At 38.7% G+C, this 22,472-nt stretch overlaps 1 protein-coding gene across 7 annotated transcripts in view; it reads left to right on the top strand.

The window, feature by feature from the left end:
- Positions 1-15,715, top strand: part of LOC126341744 (organic cation transporter protein-like) — a 220,562-nt gene extending 204,847 nt beyond the window's left edge. For 6 of the 7 annotated variants that reach the window (XM_050001803.1, XM_050001800.1, XM_050001799.1 and 3 more), the window contains 2 exons: positions 523-659; positions 14,525-15,715. In XM_050001803.1, coding sequence (XP_049857760.1) covers positions 523-659; positions 14,525-14,612 — 225 coding nt within the window. In that variant the 3' untranslated portion in view covers positions 14,613-15,715. The remainder of the gene's footprint in view (positions 1-522; positions 660-14,524) is intronic. The other variant, XM_050001802.1, reaches the window with a different exon arrangement.
- Positions 15,716-22,472: the final 6,757 nt, after the last annotated feature.

The following is a 22,472-nucleotide window of genomic DNA, read 5'->3' as shown; positions in this document are numbered from 1 at the left end:
ACGAATTCAGGGTGTATGGCTTTTCAGCTTTGTGGCTTACTTCATTTCATGTAAGAGAATATCAACAAATGATTTTTAGGCAAGCTTGGTTAACAATATAATGCAAACAATCTCTGTTGACAATACAATGGCACAAGATTGCAATAAAGCAAAGCAGATTAGATTGGGACATAATGTGAAATAAATCTATTTTGCTAATTCGTAAATGTTATGTTATGATTTAATAAAACAGATTCATGATGAATGTAATCTTCAAACATTTGAGATCATCTGTTACCTCTTATATTCAGAGCTGCATAGTCATGCAAGCATAATTTTAAACCATATTGTCATTTCCAACACATTTCCTTCAAAATTTGGGCAGTACAAACAAGAGGTTCCTTAGAGAGGAGGTCCAAGAACAGGATACATGTGCTGTGTGTGAATAAACTGTTTTTAAGTCTTTTCAGAGATTTCTGTCCAGACTAATCATGTGTTGGAGATAGTTCCACCTATAATTTCAGCATGGATCTTTTCCAACAGGCAGGTGTGTGGGCTCCGCTTCCACAGCTGCTGTTCGGTGTGCTGACACTTATGGCTGGAGTTCTGGCACTGCTGCTGCCAGAGACACTCAACAAGACCCTCCCTGACACAATTGAGGAGGGAGAGAAGTTTGGCATGTGAGTATAGCACTCCAGGTTCTCATAAAAATCTCTGAACCCTCACGCACAAATTAATGGCACAGTCCTCCTTACACAGAAATGAGTTGTAGCTAGAATTGTACATCAAGTGAAATGTTGTTAGGATGCATACTTTTGGGCATAGAGGAAGAAGATATTGATGAAATTAAATAAATAAAAATTGGAAGGCCACCACACAATAATTATTGCATTACACTTAGAAGACCCCCACCTTTCTTGGCAGCTTGTTCTAGACTGGCTTCATGTAACCTGTCTGGCAACCTGTATTGACCAATCACAAATTGACAATCATATTTATCATGTAGCTAGGTGATTCCTTTAGAGAGCATCAGATATCACATCTTTTGTTGGAGACAGAGGAAGGATGCTGTGGGTGCGTAACAGTGCCTATATTGCAGATATGTTCAGATACTTAAAGCAGTTACAGACAAGGAACTGTCTTAAAGAATGTAAATTCAGACAGTGGCCATTTCTTGTATTATATACAAGTATTTGTAGAGAATTAACTGCAGGTTCAGAGAGGTTAGCTGAGCTATCTCAGGGCAGTGATATTGATCCAAGTAACTCCATTGAGTTACATGCCCACAGACAACACCACCCAACCCCCTTGTAGTGTGGAGCATGTGGGAGAAACCTGTGTGCACTGACAGGATGTTGATGTGGTGGAGGCATTAATTGCCGAAATGTCATTATTGGAGAGGTGCACCAGCAGGCATGGTGCGCTTCCAAAGTGCAAAGTGGGAGGAGCTACCAAAGGCTCAGGAAAGGGGGATAGTAATGCGGTGCAGATTGTGTGGTGACAGCAGAAAATGTGATATCATCGGTGATGGGGGCAGTGTACCTAGCATGATGATTAGAGGCTTGTGAGGTAGCAGTAAAGGTGGCATTATCCTGGAATTGGTGGTGGGAGCAGCATATACAGGGGCTATGACAATGAGGGCTCCATGAGTGATGAAGCAAGATGTTACACCTTCTGTATAGATGAAAGAGGGCAGGAGTTTAGCATGTCTGATTGACCTGGAGACTACACTGAGGCCTGCCTGCCTGCCTACCTGAAAAACAGGTGGAGATGACTAACACTGAGTCACATAGGGTGACATTCATATCTTCCATCAGAAAGTCACTAATATTTAGTTGTGCTCTGAAATGAGCGTGTGTTGGCTGCAAAGGCACCAATGCAGGGCATGCCGCCAGGCAGTCGGCTGAAGTCCATGCAGGCTGCATTCTGTTTAAGGACACTGTAGTCATTTTTCCTGAAATGATAATGACAATTGTGTTGGTGTCCTGTGTGACTACGTGATATGGGCCTTTGTAGGAATGGGTTGGGAGGGCAGGGAGATGGGCTTTGCATGATCTTTGTGTGACGGCACGTGGATGTTCCATCTATGCTCATGCACTCGCTGTGCTAGTTCTGGCAGGTCATGGTCCAGTGTTGCTACAACTTGGGTGATAAATTGTGCAGGGAGACAGTGGCTCACCACATAGGACCTCAGCCAGAGAAGCATTCAAATCTTGTTTATAACCACTCCTAATTCTCAGAAGCAACTAGGACAAGGCATTTGTCCATGTCTGCCAGTGGAAGATCAATGCTGCCTTGAACATGTAGTGCCATTATTCCATAGTCCCTTTGACTGTGGGTGGTAAGCAGTCATATGGAAACAATGGCACATGCAAAGTTCGCACAGTTCACTGAATAAGTTTGACTTAAATTTCCATCCTTGATCTGTTGTCAGTGACATAGGACAAATGAACCTTGCAATCCAGTTGCAAAGGCCCTGGCAACTCTGTCAACTACACAAATGAATCCATCACTAGCTCTGGTATCAGCCTCTTCAAGTTATACTTCATTAACACAGCATTTGTTCACAACACATACATGCGGCAGTATACAGCCAGTATCTGATCGGCAAAAGTCTCAAAGTCTTCACTGATTTTTTGTCATAACATAAACAAATAGTCTCTGTAATATCTGGCTCTTGTTTGTCAGAGTAGCACTCTGCTAACCCCCTTGCCAGAATATCTATTGTTACCCCATCACATATCAACTGATTTCAAATAGTTGTGTGTAATACCTGGTGTCCCTCCATCAATGATGCTCTGGAAGTGTGTCCCCTATCAGCAGCAACCTGTGTGGGATTGCTGTTCACAAGAACAGTGAAAAATTAAAAGAGAAATTAAAAAATTTAAATTTCACTAAACCTTCCAAAAAACACTTGCACTCAGTCTGACCACCCACCATGCACAGGACTAAAAGAACATATAGGTTGCTGCGACAGATTCAGAAGCATCTAGAAATAGGTAATTTGGTAATGGAGGAAATCTGGTTGTACAGTAAAATTAAGACATGAAAACAATGAGCAGGTTCAAGTGGATGTAGAGAGGTGGAAAGATTTGCACAGGAGAGACTATTGCAGAGAGCTGCATGAAACTAATCTTTGAACCAAAGTGTGGTCTCTCAAACAAGTATATTTTTGAAATGTGGAAAAAAATGATAAATAATAAGCAAATTAGGAAGTTCTAAGTAAATTGATAATTTAAACTATAAAAACAGTATAACTGACCCCTTAAAAGATTTAGATTCAGCTACCAGTACCCAATGTGCTTTGAGTCAACATAACTATAACACAACAAAAAATCTGTTTTTTGTTCTCCATTCCACCTGTTGTGATATGCAGTGTGATTTTTATTTGAGAATATAGCATTTCAAGACCTCAGTCATGGATTAACCCTGAGATATGTCCCGATCTCAAATTGCACCTTCGTCTTCAAAGTTCGCCCAATCTCGGAGCTTTTTTGCGAGGGTGGGATTGTTAAGCACTCTTGTCTTTGTGTTTCCCCTTACATCAACTTCTAACAGCCATGTACCGCAAGTCTTTAGAGGAATGGAAGGTTCCAAATGACTGGAAAAGAGCACAGGTAGTTCCAGTTTTCAAGAAAAGTTGTCGAGCAGATGCGCAAAACTATAGGTCTATATCTCTGACATTGATCTGTTGCAGAATTTTAGAACATGGTTTTTGCTAACTTATAATGTCATTTCTCGAAACCCAGAATCTACTCTGTAGGAATCAACATGGATTCCGGAAACAGCGATCGTGTGAGACCCAATTCGCTTTATTTCTTCATGAGACCCAGAAAATATTAGATACTGTTTCCCAGGCAGATGCCATTTTCCTTGACTTCCAGAAGGCATTCGATACAGTTCTGCACTGTCGCCTGATAAACAAAGTAAGAGCCTACAGAATATCAGACCAGCTGTGTGGCTGGATTGAAGAGTTTTCAGCAAATAGAACACAGAATGTTGATCTCGATGGAGAGACGTCTACAGACCTTAAAGTAACCTCTGGCATGCCACAGGGGAGTGTTATGGGACCATTGCTTTTCACAATATATATAAATGACCTAGTAGATAGTGTCAGAAGTTCCATGTGGCTTTCTGTGGATGATGCTGTAGTATACAGAGAAGTTGCAGCATTAGAAAATTGCATCGAAGTGCAGGAAGATCTGTAGCAGATAGGCACTTGGAGCAGGGAGTGGCAACTGACCCTTAACATAGACAAATGTAATGTATTGCGAATAATTAGAAAGAAGGATCCTTTATTGTATGATTATATGATAGCAGAACGAACACTGGTAGCAGTTACTTCTGGGAGTATGCATACGGAACAATTTGAAGTGGAATGATCATATAAAATTAATTGTTGGTAAGGCAGGTGCCAGGTTCAGATTCATTGGAAAAGTCATTAGAAAATGTAGTCCATCAACAAAGGAGGTGGCTTACAAAACACTCGTTCGACCTATACTTGAGTATTGCTCATTAGTGTGGAATCCGTACCAGGCTGGGTTGACAGAGGAGATAGAGAAGGTCAAAAGAAGAGCGACGCATTTCGTCACAGGGTTATATGGTAAGCGTGATAGCGTTATGGAGCTGTTTAGCAAACTCAAGTGGCAGACTCTGCAAGAGAGGCACTCTGCATCTCGGAGTAGCTTGCTGTCCAGGTTTCGAGAGGATGCGTTTCTGGATGAGAATGTATTGCTTCCCCATACTTATACCTTCCAAGGAGATCATGAATGTAAAATTAGAGAGATTCGAGCGTGCATGGAGGCTTTTTGGCAGTCTTTCTTCCCACGAACCATACACAACTGGAACAGGAAAAGGAAGTAATCCAGTGGCACAGTAAGTACCCTCTGCCACACACCATTGGGTGGCTTGTGGAGTATAAATATAGATAGATGTAGATGTAAAGTGTCTGGTAACTGGGTGGCCTCAACCCAATGCATCCTATGGTCAGTCATGGATGTACTTTGAACCCTGCGACTTGGGGAGTGGCATGGCTAAATCAATATGACCTTGTTGAAATTGCTCTTTTGTGATAGGGAATTTCCAAAAGTGGAGCTGAGTGGGGCATCCTACCTTTACCTGTTGACAGGGGATACAGGCCTTGGTCCATACCGTGCAATTGTGCTTGATGTTAGCTCAGATGAAGCATTCTGTGACTAATTTGAGTGTGGGATGCACTCTGGGATGTGCAAGATTGTGTGGCAAGTTTGACACTGTTTTCCAAGAGGATTGCAGGACAATTGGTTTATCTTCTCATGTGACACATTACACCAAACAAGGTTTGGTGACTCCTGGTAGTGTGCACTGTTTTAGTTGTAGCCCAGTGTCTTGCAGGTTGGGGTCTTTGGCCCTTGTCAGTGAGTAGATCAAAGTCAGCTAAGTATATATGACTGTCAAGCAAGATGGTTAGTCCATGATTATATTTGCTGCACCTTGGGTGCATCTAATGTCGTTGGTAAATTGTGAGACCAGGTTGAGATGGTGAAAGGAGCCTCGGTGTGGTGTTAACAGAAGGGTTTTTGGTAGTGTCTGCAAGAGGCTTGTCATCAGTGTAAATGGTTAGTGGGCATCCTTCAGTGTCATCTTGGAAATAGCAAATCACCTCATAGATGGATGGCAAGAGGTCTCTATCAAATGTGGACCATTCTGAGTATTGGTCACCTTTCGCAAGAGGAGATGCAGCAGTGTATTGCACCAGTGATCTCTTGGTGCAGTACCATGCCAATCACACAGTCACTGGCATCTGCAATGATCATGAGGAGTGTGTCCAGTAATGGAAGGGTCAGGGTGACAGCTTGTGTGAGGTTAGATTTTACCTTGTGGAAGGCTGTTTGCATTTCATGGGTTCACGTCGGGTATCATTTTCTGGTGATGTTCTTGCCATGCGGTGGCTCAGGTGGAGACAAGTGTGCTTCAGCAGCATGTGGGAGAGAATGCCTGTAAAAGTTGATGACTCCCAGGAAATGTCATAGTTCTTGATAATCCGAAGGGGATGGCAGAAAGGAGAAGGAAGATTTGTTTCCATTTCTCTGGCTTGGGGCATATCCCTCAAGTGTCAACTGATGTCCAATGAAGGTGACACTTGATTTCCACAGTTGGCACTTGCCTTTATTAATTATGACACCATGTACTCCTAACACATCCAACATTGTTCATAAATGAATTACATGTTCATCGAGAGACAGTGAGAAAATTATTGGTTCATCGAGGTAATCATAGCAGGACAACATGTTAAATAGGAGGCTATCAATAAACTTCTGCCAGGTCTGTGCCACATTTTTAACCCATACAACATAAATAAGAACTTGCAATGACAGTACGGCATGATTATTGCAGTAGTTGATATATACTCTTCAGCCGTAGGTGTCTGTAAATAGGCCCTTCTACTATCAACAACACTAAATATGATGGCACCAGAAAGTTAGTGTGTGAAGTTGTGTAAGTTTGGTACATGGTAGCTGTCTATTAGAGTCTGGGCATTGAGGTACTGATAATTGCCACACAATCTCATAGTAGTATCCTTTTTGAGGATGAACTTGATAGGAGAGGCACAGGCACCATCAGATGGCTGTACAATACCAGCACACAAGTGTTTGTCAGTAGCGGCTTTTGCCACTTTGTGTTTGTGGGGAGATAGGCGATGAGGTGAGGGTGTTGGTGGATGAGCAGGCTGGGGGTGGTGTTGATAAGACAAACTGTCCTGTCATGGATGGTGTAAATAGTCTGTGGCCAGATGGGCTGGCATGAAGTGGGGACTGAGGGCACAGCACTTAGGTGTTGTAGTAACACCATCATCAATGGACAACTCCGTCATGGGGGCACTGTCAATAACACTGGATGTGGCTGGGTGAGCGCAATTTGGTAATGGCAGTTGACAGACTTATTTTGAGCACGATCTACTGTTTTAGTTATTGTACAGTGGGTGTTGATGTTGCAGAATGGCGAGTTTCTGTTGAGTCATATGAAGCTCGGTAAATGTTTTGGCCATGGGAGAGTGGAGGGGGTCATTGGTTGCTCTCATACCCAAGCTGGAACCCCAGTGTTTAAAGTGAATGACAGAGGTCATGCAAAGCTCTTCCAGGAACATTTGACATTTCAAGATAAGATCAAGAGATGTGTCTGACAGTGAAGTAAGAGATGGTGGCATATCGTTGGCAGGAGGGGAGTCTCAGATCTTGATGCTGATTGGCTGTTGGCCATAGAGGTTCAGGAGCAGAATGCAGTACAGGTCTGGAAGTAAGTGGTAGTGTCTGAGTAAGTCAGGTCCTAAGACAGGTTCCATCATTCCAGCCACAAAGAACATCCAAAGCATAGATGGGTGGCTATTGAGATAGAGGTTGATGGAGGCTGTGCCAGTCACCAGCATCATGGAGTCATTAGCTGCATACAATTTCATGGGTGATGATGAAAGTGTAGCAGGAGCGAGAGATGATGGAGTCATGATGACATTGGCTCTGGTGTTGACTAGAAGGTAAGAAATCAGTTGTGCATGATAACGAAGAGGCGAGAGCTATCTGGTCATAGATGAGACCTGCAGATGCTACCAGGAAGCAGTGATTTGCCTACTTGAAGAGGCTGAACGACAATGTGCACTAGTATCACAGTGCAAGATCATGCTGAGTATGAGCAAGGCTGCCTACAGTGCAGCATGTCAGTGCAGCATGTCAGTGCCAGAGTAATTGTGTAACCAACATAGGCATTGCACATGGGCTGCATAGTGCCCAGCCAACTTGCATTGTTCTGACGGGCAGGCACAGGTCAGTGACCAGGCAGAGGCACACTGGTGGTAGTCTGCACTGTAGGCATTTGTTTATGTTCTTCACATGGGAGACTGTACAGAGCAGCTCTCAGGTGATAGCTCAAAAAGGTTCGGCAAGTCCAGATAGGTGTCACATGGCCGGCATCTGCATGATTGGAGGTGCAAAGTAGTGGCCGAGAGTGCTGGCAGAGCATCAGCTCAAGCATCACTGTTTGAATGCTCCCCCATACTTTTAAGATCCACAAAGGCCACAGTGTACAATCTGGGAAGAGGTTAGTATCAATTTGCAGGTGAAGCTTGCACCCTAGCATGGAAGTTGTATTGTGAGAGAGTGAGGTTTCACTTGGACACTAGATGAAGTTGTTGCTCTTGCAAGTGGGATAGGCACTGAAGCAGAAGTGCCTTGACAGTCTCATACTTGTTTGTTTGTGTGGGCACATCAAGCAGAAAGTCACTAATGAGGTTGGTGTTACCACTGAGGTGGTTGAGAAGTACTGAAAATTTGTCATTGTCCTCAGTGATACCTGCAGACTGCACTATGCACTCACTAAGAGTGTACCACAGAATAGCTAAGTCCATTTTCAACAGAGGGAGTTTCAGCTAAGGACATGTGGAATGGTAAGGGCCATGGTAATGTGAGGCTCACCCCATCATAAGAAGGGCATTGCCTAGTGTGGTATACATGGCATCATAAAATGGCTAAGAGATACATGGCACAGTAGGTGCGACAAGCGTGGAAGCATTAGGTAGTGGTGTGTTGTAAAGCAGTGAAGAGAAACTTGGCACAATAGGTGTGATAGGAGTGGAAGCATTAGGGAGGATCACGTTCATCATGAGATGAAGATGTGTGTGGTGAGTTAGATGTTAGCTGAGCGTGAATGTGGGCATGACCAGCAGTATGGTGGTGCAAAGTGCTAGTCCATGGGAGCTGCCAGATGCTGTGAGTATATGGTATGCTCATGAGGTAATGAATTTGGTAACATAGTTTTGCTGCATCTGGGCATTGCACATGCATGGAGGAGCTGCAGTGTGTGTGCATCACACATAGTGGTGATGGCTCCAAGTGAATTTGGGGCATCTGGTGCAGATGCCACCACCATCACCGTGGCACCTGAGTGATGCCACGCCACAGATCACATGGGCAAATACTGCATGTCAACACAGTCCACATTGGGTAGCTCACTTTTACTTCTTAGAAGATCACTTGAACCTATGTTATTTCATATGGGAGACAGTAAATAGTTAGAAAAATTTCAGGATTGTTTATTGGGGGAGGGAGGGAGGCACTGTTGAGCAATTATGACCTGTATAATTTTCCAAAACACTGGCGATGTTAATGCACACAGATTCACTGGCAGTACAAGAGTCTTCTGAGGAATAAGTGTCATTATCTCCCATGTGGCCATTTGGAGCACTACATGTACTGAATGGCATGGAAAGCCATAGATCGCCTGGAATTACTTTCATTGTCATAGCAGAATTGTAGGCAAATGGTCATCGGGCACTGGTCACACTGAGAATTTGAAATTTTGTTGGCCAGTTTGGTGTGAAGCAGCATGAGCCTGGCCTGGTAGATGTGGAAACAATGGAAGCATTGTTGGTGGTTCACTACAAACTGTTGGATCAGACACTACACCCAGGTTTTGGTGAAATTATACCAAACTGAGGACTGGAAAGTTCATGGAATTCACTGGCATTAACAAAGAGATGAGTGATGTTCCTTGGAGCAGGAAATGGCTGAATTGATAGCTGTGTCATTGTAAGACAATCGACCGGTGTGGGAGATTTTACATTTTAAACATGATATGGTTGAAATTTTACAGTCACCATTGTGGGAGGTGTGGCACTCAGGATAGTAGCTATGTATAACAATTACTAACAGGTTGTACAATTCCATACAAATATATTTTAATGTCCTACAAGGTACAAAGCATGTTGTCATAAACACTGATCAGAGTGAACTAACAGCACATCTAGAGAGGTTAGTTGAGCTACCTCAGGACAGCAACATTGTTCTGTGTGACTCCACAGTGTTTCGTCCCCAAAAGTTCATACACTTCTGCTTGGGTAATTGAATTGTGCTCTGTTTGTATTAACATTTAAACATTACGTGTTTATATTATTTTAAAAAAAGAATCCAGCATACTGCTTTTACAGTATGTAATTTTTAACTGTTAATAGAAATTCATGTGCTTAAGTGATAAATAGATGTTTCGTTATGTTTCCCTTCAAATTGCTATATAATAATTGTACTGCATCATACATACCTCAGTTCCTTAAGCAGAAATGGATGAATTAAACATCTGAATTGAAACCATTGTAGCACATAAATGCTACATTTCTGGACATGGGCAGTTTTCCAAAATATTATGTACTCACTCCTCTCTAAAAGTCCCAGAATTTTGTAATGGGAATTTCCAGACATCTACATTTATATCCATATCTACATCTACATGATGTAAACCACTGTGAAGTACATGGCAGTGTGTGTGTCCCATTGTACCAGTTATTAGAGTTTCTTCCTGTTATTCACATATGGAGTGTGAGAAGAATGAGTGTGTGAATGCATCTGTGCGTGCAGTAAATATTCTAATCTTATCATCACAATCCCTGTGCGAGCTATAGATAGAGGTTTGTAGTATAACTGTTTTATTGTACTTCTGATAATCTTAAGTTTAATGAAAACTTCCTTTGTTTTTGTGTGGTCTAACATAGGTAATTAATAGGAAAAATCCAAGAACAGATCCTTGATGAGTTCATATTTTTATAAGTAATTGTGATCTCTGCTTATTTCCATAAAATGTCTGTAGTTTGTTGCTTTAGCTGCACTCAAATAATCTGAGAGAATTGTCTTCAGTGTTGTCCAGAGTTAAAAGCTTAAAATTCATGTGTTGCAGAACAGTGACCTCCCACCATACCCTCAACAAATGCTGTTCATAAAGATTTTCCTTGCTTTTACTATTGGCAGATGAGATGTAAAGGCAACTTACAATTCATCTAAGGTTTTGTTACTTTGGAAAGAACCATACAGTATGCTTGCTTGTTTATGAAGTTTTATACTATTTTGTATACGATGGTTACAACTGAGATAGGCTTAAATTATTTGGCACTGTTTTTGTGCACTCACAAAGTAACCACAAAATTTCATTTTTCTAATACTCTTTTCTGTAGTAAAACTAATGTCTTATAACCTTTCTCTGCTATAAAATTTGTAAAACAACTTAGTGAACCCCATAAAGCCCTTTGGTTTTGAATTTGATTAGTTTGACAGCATGTAGTACGATATGATAAAAAGCACAATTCACCTCTTTGAATGTTTTTGGCTATTTATATTATAATGTGGGTAAATCATCCTCAGATGGATATTCCACTTCCAAAACTGCCTACATCACAGGTACACTGGCAATGACCAAATATATGGTATGGGATCCTCATTTTTATTTGAGCTAACTTCATGGCACCATTAGAACCATCGCTATTACCTATGGTAGATTCCTCAAACAAAAAAAAAAAAAAACTGTGCTTAGTTCTTTGAAAAGGCACAGGTTACACCCATTTAAAAGAAGGGCAGTAGAAGTGGTCCACAAACCTACAATCCAATATCCTTGACATGGATTTACTGTAGAATCTTAGAACATATTCTGAGCTCAAACATAATGAGGTATCTTGAACAGAATGCCCTCCTCAACGCCAACCAGCATGGGTTTAAAAAACAAATCATGTGAAACTCAGCTCGCATTTTCCTCACATGATGCTCTAAAGGTTTTGGCCAAGGCAACCAGGTAGATGCAGTGTTTCACGATTTACAGATAGCATTTGACTCAGTACCACACCTATGCTTATTGCCAAAAGTATGATCATATGTTGTATAATGAGAAATGGTGACTGGATTGATGACTTTTCGGTAGGGAGGACACAGCATCTTATCTTGGATGGAGAGTCAATGTCAGCTGTAGAAGAAAGTTCAGATGTTGCCCAAGGAAGTGTGTTGTGACCTTTATCCATTCATGTTTTATATTAATGACCTTGCAAACAATATTCCCATCTTAGAATATTGCTCAAGTGTACAAGACCCATACCAGATAGGACTAACAGGGGATATTGAACATATACAGAGGACGGCAGCACAAATGTAACAGGTTTGTTTAATCCATGGGAGTGTCTCACAGAGATAGTGAAGAACTGAAATTGCAGACTCTTCAAGCAAGATGCAAACTATGCACTGTTCTGAAACTTCTTGTAAGCTACAAATGTGTGTTGCATTGGGAAGCTATACCTGAACCTGAAATCTTTCAGAATCCATTGATGATGGATTTAGAACCTCATCCAAATACCGCTCCACTACCCAAGCAAGCAGCTCCTCCCATAATTAAGGAAAATTCCACACAAAAAATTGTTTGAAATTGAAGAAAGTAGCAGCTAAGCCTTTGGACTAGTGAGCCCTTTCCCTTTCAATGGTCAAAGACATAGATATTCACATGGTGAAACCAGAGACCCAGGTATTACCTAATGTTGCTCCTGACTTCTTGGGTAAGTTGCCTTTACCAAGGAAGGAGGACAACGATAACCATCACTAATAAATTATTCCCAGAGTGCCTTCTGTGTTGCAGTGGAACTTAAATGGGTACTGATTACATTTGGTAGAATTACAGCTCCTGGTTCAAGAGAGATTGTTCTGCAACCACTTACAAAGGATTCATTTTAAAGTTATTGAGGCACTTGCATTAAGGGACTGCTGTCCCTAAAGGAATCACTGCACTTGTTCAAGTAAATCTTTTTTGAGCTTACTTTCTGAAACTTTTGAAACACTTTATTATTCTGAGCTACAAGTAAGTTCACTTTTAGTACATTAGTGTCAGTATTAGTATAGTTCATCACTGCTTTAGCATTATACTTCAAAACTGACTTTCACAAGAAACTCAAGATTCTCCTCACGAGACTCTTTTATCTCTAACCAGTATCTATAATTTTTTTGTTGTTGTTTCACATTATATATATATATGTTGAGAGGGCATATAAATCTACATCTGCATCTGCATTTATACACTGCAAACCAGAATGAACTGCTTGGCAGAGACTACATGCCATTGTACCAGTCATAAGAGTCTCTTCCCGTTCCATTTCTGTATAGAGGGTGAGAAGAATTATGGGATTACAGAGGCATCTGATTCCACTCATATATTTTGACCCATGACGTCACCAATATGGTGGAAATGACTATTCTCAATGTCTCTAGTATGGCGCCTATGACATCATTGCATAAACATGAGAACAAACAGAAAAATACATATAAAAACAACAAACACACCTAACTTCCAAAATATAATCAAACTAACAGGATCAACATGGGAAATTGGGGGCTTTTGGGTGGGGACAAACTAAATGTAAACAAATACAGACACACATCACCATGCAAAATCACACAAAATGATGACATAAAAACAACACAAAATTCCCAAATTCTGCTACACTTACAATATCCACAGGAATCGATCACTTCCCTTCGCATACATAGCTCACCTGCAATTGTTGATACCACAGAATAAAAACCTACACACAAAAATTTCAATCACACAGCAACTATCAATACCGAAAAAAAAAAAAAAAAAAAAAAAAAAAATTAAAAAAAAATTGAAATCGGACCCTTCCCTTGACTTATATAGGTAAACTGCAACTGATGATGCCAAAACACACAGACCTAAGATGACACATTGGAATCGGACAATTCCTTTCACCTATGATACCAAAATATTTGGAATCAGATACTACCCTTAAGTTACATAAATCAACCACAAGTGATGATACCAAAACATCAAACACGTACACCTACAATAAATAACACCGACCTAACAACACATGGAAAAACCCCACAGAGCATTACAACATGCACACGATAGACCCAAAAGAAAACACGCACACGCACAAAACAAACTCCAAACCTACCCACAACCTACCAACTCCAACCCCCGCCCCTCCCCTTATTCACCCTCCCCCAAAAACAAAAATCTACCAACAAATAAAAATCAGAAAATAAACAAAACTCAATCACACACAACAACTCAAAACAACTGCAACAAAATGGTTCCTCCACAACATAATCATAAAATAACCCCACCCATCCAACCCACCTAAACCGACAAACATTACTGATTACATTTGGAAAACTGACTCTCAAGCATAAGTGTTCCACTGTTTCCCACACTCAACATGTCCTCTACTCAGTCCACCTGAAAAACTGAGTCGTCATCCTCTCATGATGAGTGAGATGTTGAACTCAAGAGAATCACAAGACATTACTATCATGCACTAAAGATTTTTGAGCATTATTTTCTTGTAAAATTATTATACTTGATGGTATAATGTTGCTCTAAACTCTGCTGTTCCATTTTTGTAAAATACAACAAAAACACAGCTTCATTGATAGCTCTTTAAAAAATCACTTTATGGCTGTACAGAACTGAAACTCAGAATGAGCACCTGGAAGGGATGAAAACACTGGTCTTCACAAGTAAAACAACACTGCATTGCCAAATCTCTAACAATGTTGTCAGTCTCATAACTTTTTTCACACACCTTGAAACCAATTTGTAAGTAACTGTAATTACCTATGTTCTTAAAGTTCATTCATTTATTGATTTACAGTACTGTGTAACAGTAGTTTTAGGAAGCATCTGTTAGCATAATTTGTTATGTAGCCAGGAGGTAACCTACATAAAAATTAATAATGATGATTTCATTCTTTTATAGGAAAGCAACAGAAGATATCGAAAAGGCACCAGCAGAGACAGCTAAGAAAAGTTCTAAAGCAATTCTAATAATAAAAAGACACACATGATGCTTGTCACTTGGAAGTATGGTAGTAGAGAGAACTTGAATTGCAAAAGAGCATTGAGTAAGACTGATTACATGATATGAAAGTTTGTATATGTATATACAGCACAATTCAGGGAGTAGTAAGTAATGTGCAGTCAGTGCAAGATGAATTGTTTTCCACATGTAATTTTGACAGACTGCAGTAGCTTGGGCATGTTATGTACTAAGCTTAATCTCTACATGTAGCTTTATAGTGAAGTATTAAAGTTGTTACCAGAGACAGCTTCTGTAGCACATTAATTAGTCAGAATTTATGTAGTTAATACATAATTAGTTTCATCAGCAAGCAAATATCATCCTTCATACAAATAATTTTCATCCCAACAGGTAATTTATTTAAGAGGAGAGGTTATCTCCAATTTTTCACAGTGGCTTATTTATCACATTTAGATCTCAAATGCTTGAGAGATTAAGAGTACAGAAAAATCTAATATTTGATCCATTAGTACACAAACTACTAATATTGCTAGGTAATTCTAGAATCTGAATTCATTCATTACTCATCTGTCATTGTTTCAGATGCATTTTCCCATTTCTTGATCTTGTTTTTGTCTGCTTCCCTGACAGTTTATTTTTTGTGACACCTTTATCTCATATCACACACCTATTCCTTCAATATTTGAAAGCTTCATTTCTCATATCTACATCTAACAAATTAGTGATCTTAGCTAATTTGTTAGCTTCATACAATTAACCCTCAGAATTATTACTAACTGTTCTTCCTGTAAACTCCATTCTTGTAAATATTCTGATGTGTTTTCTATCTATGATACCAATGTTGTGAACATTATTAGGTGATTGTACAAATAGACCTACCATGTATTATGCTGAGCTGCCATTGGTTGATGTAAATCTCATATTAATTAACTGTGTACACTTTTCATCATTAAACGGAGAAGAAATTTGATTTCTAATTCTGGAAATCAACAATTTTAGAATTTTTTTTGTCTTTGAGTGTGTAAGTTATGAACTTTGTTTACAAGTTCACAATTTTGTGTTTGTAATCACTGATAAATGTAAATATATTTATACAAAATAAATCTTTTTGTAACAGAGAAAATTTAATTACTTGGATTTAGATAATTCACTGCCCTCTCACATCTTCCTATACCATTCAGAAATGAGACTGTAACACACTATTTTTAAATAGTGAAAATTAATTTTAAATTTGCCTTCGTTTTGTAATCTGCAAAGTTTTCTATTATTGATACATTTTTCGGTAATTCCTTCAGATGATTCAGACACTGTTCTGTAGTTTTTTAGCATAAATGTGCTGTGACATAAAGAAAATGTGTAGACATGAAGTTGATTTGTAATATTTCAAGGGTGTATCCAACAGGAGGCAGAGAATGACCACTGATATCCTCCAACCCTACATCCCAAACAGTCCCCAAGGTGAAAAAATAGTGTTCCAAACAGAACTTACACACTGCCCTATCATGCACAAACATTGAAAAAATCCAGAACAGGCAATGTATATTGATTATAGTGGGAAGTGTATCCAGTACCACTTGTACTAAAACCTCAAAACACTTTCACAATTTACCATTGTTCTTCTTATTGTTTAACATGTTTAACACAGGCCATGAAGTGTGCTGAAACAAGCAAAATAGTTAACATTAGTGTAGCAATGTTTTCCAAGTGTTTTATGTAGTTCAGGCACCCACCTTAAATTTTATTTCATTAAGGATTTATTTAACATTCTATACACTGTATCCACTCTCACTTCAACAAATTAGAGGTTACATTTAAATCAAACTCTTTGGTACACAAAAAATTATTTACTTCAAAGTTACACACTGCCATCTAGAGAAAAACATATGAGCTAACTAAGTAACAGATCAAATTTGTGACTAGATTCAAGACTACTCTGCACACACATCCTAAAGTTGCTCTTAACAGAACAAAACTGACAGAGATAAAGGTAACTTCAGAAGTAACTTAAGAGAGTGTGAAAGGACAGTGACTATTAATGATACATATAAATGATCTAGTAGAAAATGTCAGAAGCATGAGGCTGTTTGCAGTTGATGTGGTTGTCCGTAAGAAGGTAGAATACCAAATGACTGTTGGGATTTGCAGGAAGACTTGTACAGGACAGATTAATGGTGCAGGGACTGGCAGTTGACCCTGAATGCAAATAAATGTGACATATTGTGCATACATAGAAGGAAAAAATCTACTACTGTTCAACTAATCTACTGACAACAAATTCCTAGAAACAGTGTCTACTGTAAAGTATTCAGGAATAACCATGTGGTGCAGTCTTAAGTAGAATGACCACATAAAACAAACTGGGGGAAAAGCAACTGCCAGGCTGAGATTCATAGGAAGAATATTCAGTAAATGTAACTAATCCATGACAGATGTGGCTTACAAAACACTTGTTCAACCAGTTCATAAGTACTGTCTCAGTCTGGAACCCCTACTGGCTATAATTAATGGAAGAGAGAGAAGATTCATCAAAGAGTTGAGTATTTTGTCACAGAATCATTTAGTTTATAAGAGAGCATTACAGAGATACTCAAAAAATTTCAGTGACATACTACAAGAAAGGCATCATGTATTGCGGAGAGGTTTATTATTTAAATTACAAGACTGTACATTCCAAGGACAGTCAGACAACATATTACTTCTCCCACATATGTCTTGCAAAATAACCACAATGAAAAAAGTTTGAGAATTTAGAGCTAATATGGAGGTTTACCAACAATCATACTTCCCATGTGTTACTTTCAAATGGAAGAGGGAAAGGGATTGGGGGATCAGTTTGTGGTACCAAGTGTACCCTCTACCGTGCACCATCAAATGGCTTGCAGAGTATTGATGTAGATGAAGTGTATGTATCACATTTTTATAAAACACACAGTACAGGAATGTTCACACGAGTACACAACACACTGAGAACTGTAACTGTGTCACATGTTTCATGACAGAGTGGTGGGACAGCTCATGTAGCAGAATAACACACCACTTAATAGTGTGAAGCCCTTGTTAACTACTAAGAAAAACAACTATGTCCTAGATGTAACATCCAGCATGCAAAGAACTGTAAATATATCATAGCTGCCATGCAGAATGGTTGCAACATAAAAGGTAACAGCTAAGAAAAGAGTGAACACATTACTGCTGTGTGAATGACTGACCACATAGAGGAATCTGAGTGTAATATGTTGTGAGACAGGATTTTGAGGCTGCCTATCACAGCAATGTTCACAGGTGCCTACAGAAATTTATCCGAGAGTTAGCAAGCTTCCAAACATTCAATTTTTTATATAACTTATTAGTTGAACCTGAGAATTTGTCATGCCATAAGAAATAAATAAACAGGAAGTGCACAAAGCTTTTTAGATCTTCAACATTTGATTGTTAGCCAACCAATATTTTTCTCAAAGTAAATTACTGTCATATCTTAAAAGTATGCATATTTCATAGTGTATCAAAGTGCATCATTTAATACTATTAGTGTTAATATGGATGCAGGGAACATTCAGAAACAGCTAACAAACTGGCTGGTGGAACCAACTTTTAACTGCCCAGGACCCAACAAAAATGGCCATCTCCCATGCCTGACGTGTTATTGTGTAGACATGGCAACTGGACCACAGCACTCCTAAATTTATGGCTGGATGTCATACATGGCTGGTGTTGGTATACTTTGGGAAATATATAGTTTAAGAAGATCCAAACACCTTTTCAACCTTAATATTTCACTGTTTCTCCTCTCACCAGGCACAGAAATTTTTATTTTTTGGTATTTCGGCTCACAGATAAAGTATAGGTGAATGAATACACTTACAGTACCAGAATAGCATGGCTATGCTATTCCTCCTGTACTATAATCACTCTGCTATGTAAAACTGAAGTCAGTCTCAGTAAGCCTTGACAGGTCAAATGCAAACTTACTGATGAACTTAAGGTGTCAACAAGTGAAAGAGCTGTTTTTGTGGGGATCGGGAATGGGAACCAGTCAGGCATAGTTCTACATTATTTATTATTCAACAGGGTTGCAACTGTCCCTTTTTGCATGTCATTAAAGGCTTCACAATATAGTGACAGAGAAAAGATTAGGTATTCTATTTTGGCAATGTTCTATAAAGTTTCACATCCACTGTGATTACAAAACAATGTTGAAGCACACGAAGCAAGGAAATGGTATAATTTTCCATGAACAACCTGACAACCAAACACTTTAGTGGTACCACAAAACTGGGCAATTTTGTGACTGACATATTGCTTTTTGACAACAACACACTGGCTTTTTATTATTAAATACCTAACTCAACATCCAACTTATAGTGCTGCTGCAGTGCATTCTTCTAGAGTGCTGCCATTAACAATGGACCCTAAAAATACATACACTACACATGAGCTGGTCACAAAGTGATTTTGTTCGCAGGAGGAAAAACATTTTTATACCCTTCTTGGAAACTTTCTGCTGCTCCTGATAACTTCTAACAGTGATATGAGCAGTACATTCTGTGTAAGATTAGATTAGATTAATACTTGTTCCATAGATCATGAATACGACACTTCGTAATGATGTGGAACGTGTCAGGTTAATAAAAGATGTCTGTACAAGAAATTACATTACACAAAATATTGCATGACACTAATGATTAAGGTTTTTTTTTTTTTTTTTTTTTTTTTTTTTTTTACTTTGTTTATATCTAAAAATTCAGCCAATGAGTAGAAGGAGTTGTCATCTAGAAATTCTTTTAATTTATTTTTAAATGTTAGTTGGCTATCTGTCAGGCTTTTGATGCTGTTTGGTAGGTGCCCAAAGACTTTTGTGGCAGCATAATTTACCCCTTTCTGTGCCAAAGTCAGATTTAACCCTGCATAGTGAAGATCATCCTTTCTCCTGGTGTTATAGGTATGCACACTGCTATTACTTTTGAATTGGGTTGGATTATTATCAACAAATTTCATAAGGGAATATATATACTGTGAGGTTACTGTGAGGATCCTTAAATAGATGTCTGCAGGGTGACCGTGGGTGGGCTCCCGCAATTATTCTGATTACACGTTTTTGTGCAATGAATACTTTTCTACTCAACGATGAATTACCCCAGAATATGATGCCATACGAAAGCAGTGAATGAAAGTAGGCATAGTAAGCTAATTTACTGAGATTCTTATCACCAAAATTTGCAATAACCCTAATAGCATACGTAGCTGAACTCAGACGTTTCAGCAGACCATCAATGTGTTGCTTCCAGTTTAACCTCTCATCAATGGACACACATAAAAATTTTGAAAATTCTACCTTAGCTACAGACTTCTGTTCAAATTCTATATTTATTACTGGAGTTGTGCCATTTACTGTACGGAACTGTATATACTGTGTTTTATCAAAATTTAAAGAGAGTCCGTTTGCTGAGAACCACTTAATAATTTTGTGAAAAACATCATTTACAATTACATCACTTAGTTCTTGGTTTTTGGATGTTATTACTATACTTGTATCATCAGCAAAAAGAACTAACTTTGCATCTTCATCAATGTGGAATGGTAAGTCATTAATGTATATCAAGAACAGTAAAGGACCTAAGACCGAACCCTGTGGGACCCCGTGCTTGATAGCACCCCAGTTTGAGGAATCAGCTGTTGTTTTAACATTACACGAACCACTTATTTCAACTTTCTGCATTCTTCCAGTTAAGTATGAATTAAACCATTTGTGCACTGCCCCACTCAAACCATAATGATTTAGCTTATCTAAAAGAATTCCATGATTTACACAATCAAAGGTCTTTGAGAGATCACAAAAAATACCAATGGGTGATGTCCGGTTATTCAGAGCATTTAATATTTGATCAGTGAAAGCATATATAGCATTTTCTGTTGAAAAGCCTTTCTGAAAACCAAACTGACATTTTGTTAGTACTTTATTTTTACAAATATGGGAGGCTACTCTTGAATACATTACTTTCTCAAAAATTTTTGATAGACCTGTCAGAAGAGAGATTGGGCGGTAGTTGTTGACGTCCGACGTATCCCCCTTTTTATGCAATGGTTTTACAATGGCATATTTCAGTCTATCAGGGAAAACACCCTGCTCCAAAGAGCTATTACATACGTGGCTGAGAATCCTACTTATCTGTGGGGAACAAGCTTTAAGTACTTTGCTGGAAATGCCATCAATTCCGTAAGAGCTTTTACTTTTCAGTGAGTTTATTATTTTAATGACTTCAGAGGGAGAGGTTGGTGGAATTACAGTTGTTTCAAACTGCGCAGGTATGGCCTCTTCTATTAATAGCCTTGCCTCTTCTAGTGAAGATCTAGATCCTATTTTCTCCACAACATTTAAAAAATGATTATTCAAAATATTTTCAATTTCTGATTGTTTGTTAGTGCACTTGTCATTCAGTTTTATTGCACTAAAGTCTTCCTGTGCTCTTGGTTGCCCTGTTTCCCTTTCAATAATATTCCAAATCGCTTTAATTTTATTATCAGAGTTACTGATCTCAGACATGATACACATGCTTCTGGACTTTTTAATAACTTTTCTTAGTACCGCACAATAGTTTTTATAATATTGAACAATTTCGGGGTCAGTACTCCCTCTTGCTGTTAGATACAGTTCTCTTTTACGGTTGCAAGATATTCTTATTCCTTTAGTTAGCCAAGGTTTTTTATATGTTTTCTTGGAATTATGTTTAACTATTTTCTTGGGAAAACAATTTTCAAATACCCTTAAAAATGTATTGTGAAATAAGTTATATTTCAAGTTTGCATCGGGTTCCTTATACACTTCATCCCAGTCTAGCTGCTGTAGGCTTTCCCTAAAGTTTGCAATATTTATATTGTTAATTGAACACACTGCTTTGAAAGTCTGATTTATTATACTGCATGGAGCTATGTCATGTACTGTAACAAGCTGTGCACTATGATCTGAAAGACCATTCTCAACAGGATAAGCATTTATGTCCTTAAACTTATCTTGGTCTATAAAAAAGTTATCTATCAATGTACTGCTGTTCTTTGTTATCCGAGTAGGAAAATCAATGACGGAGCTCAAATTGAAAGAACTGAGTAATACTAAAAGGTCATTCTTCCTATTACACTCTTTCAGGGAATCAACATTGAAATCCCCACAAATGATAATTTGCTTCCCCCTGTCTGACAGATAGCACAACAAAGCATCCAAGTTTTCTAGAAATAGCTGGAAATTCCCTGAGGGGGACCTATACACTGTTACAATTATGAAAGTGCCATCATTTAGTTTAAGTTCAGTGGCACATGCTTCCATATGTTGCTCTACACAAAAATTTTTAGTTTCTAAATTTTTTGCACTGTGGAAGCTTTTGACATAACATTAACACAAATTTTATTCAGCCATTGGACAGTAAAAACATTATTTCTGTAAATTACTGGGGTAACTGTGACACACATACATGCAGAAACAGTTGTAACAGTTGAAATTAAAAAGAAAAACAAATGTCTCATTACTGATACTTGTCATTATTCTTGCCTTTCTTTGACTTACTTTCAATCCATGTTTTGCATTCAGTAGGTTGTTCATTCCATTCAGCAGATCCTGTAATTCATCCTCACTTTCAATGAGGATAGCTATGTCATCTGCAAAATCTTATCAATCATATCATTCCACCTTAAATTTTAATTCCACTCTTGAACCTTTCTTTTATTTCCATCACTGCTTCCTCAGTGAGTAGAGTGCACTGTTGAACACATGCGTAAATAAATATGTAAAAGTTTTGTTTAATTATCTTGCTTAAAACACTTTAGTTTACTGATTCTTATTTCATTTGAATGAGGATAAGCATGAAATTACTTCAATTTTAAGAAAAACAGAAAG

Source organism: Schistocerca gregaria, chromosome 1 (genome assembly GCF_023897955.1).
Source record: "Schistocerca gregaria isolate iqSchGreg1 chromosome 1, iqSchGreg1.2, whole genome shotgun sequence".
Taxonomy (NCBI): domain Eukaryota; kingdom Metazoa; phylum Arthropoda; class Insecta; order Orthoptera; family Acrididae; genus Schistocerca; species Schistocerca gregaria.
The sequence above is the reverse complement of the archived record's forward strand: the minus strand, read 5'-3'. Positions and strand labels throughout refer to the sequence as shown.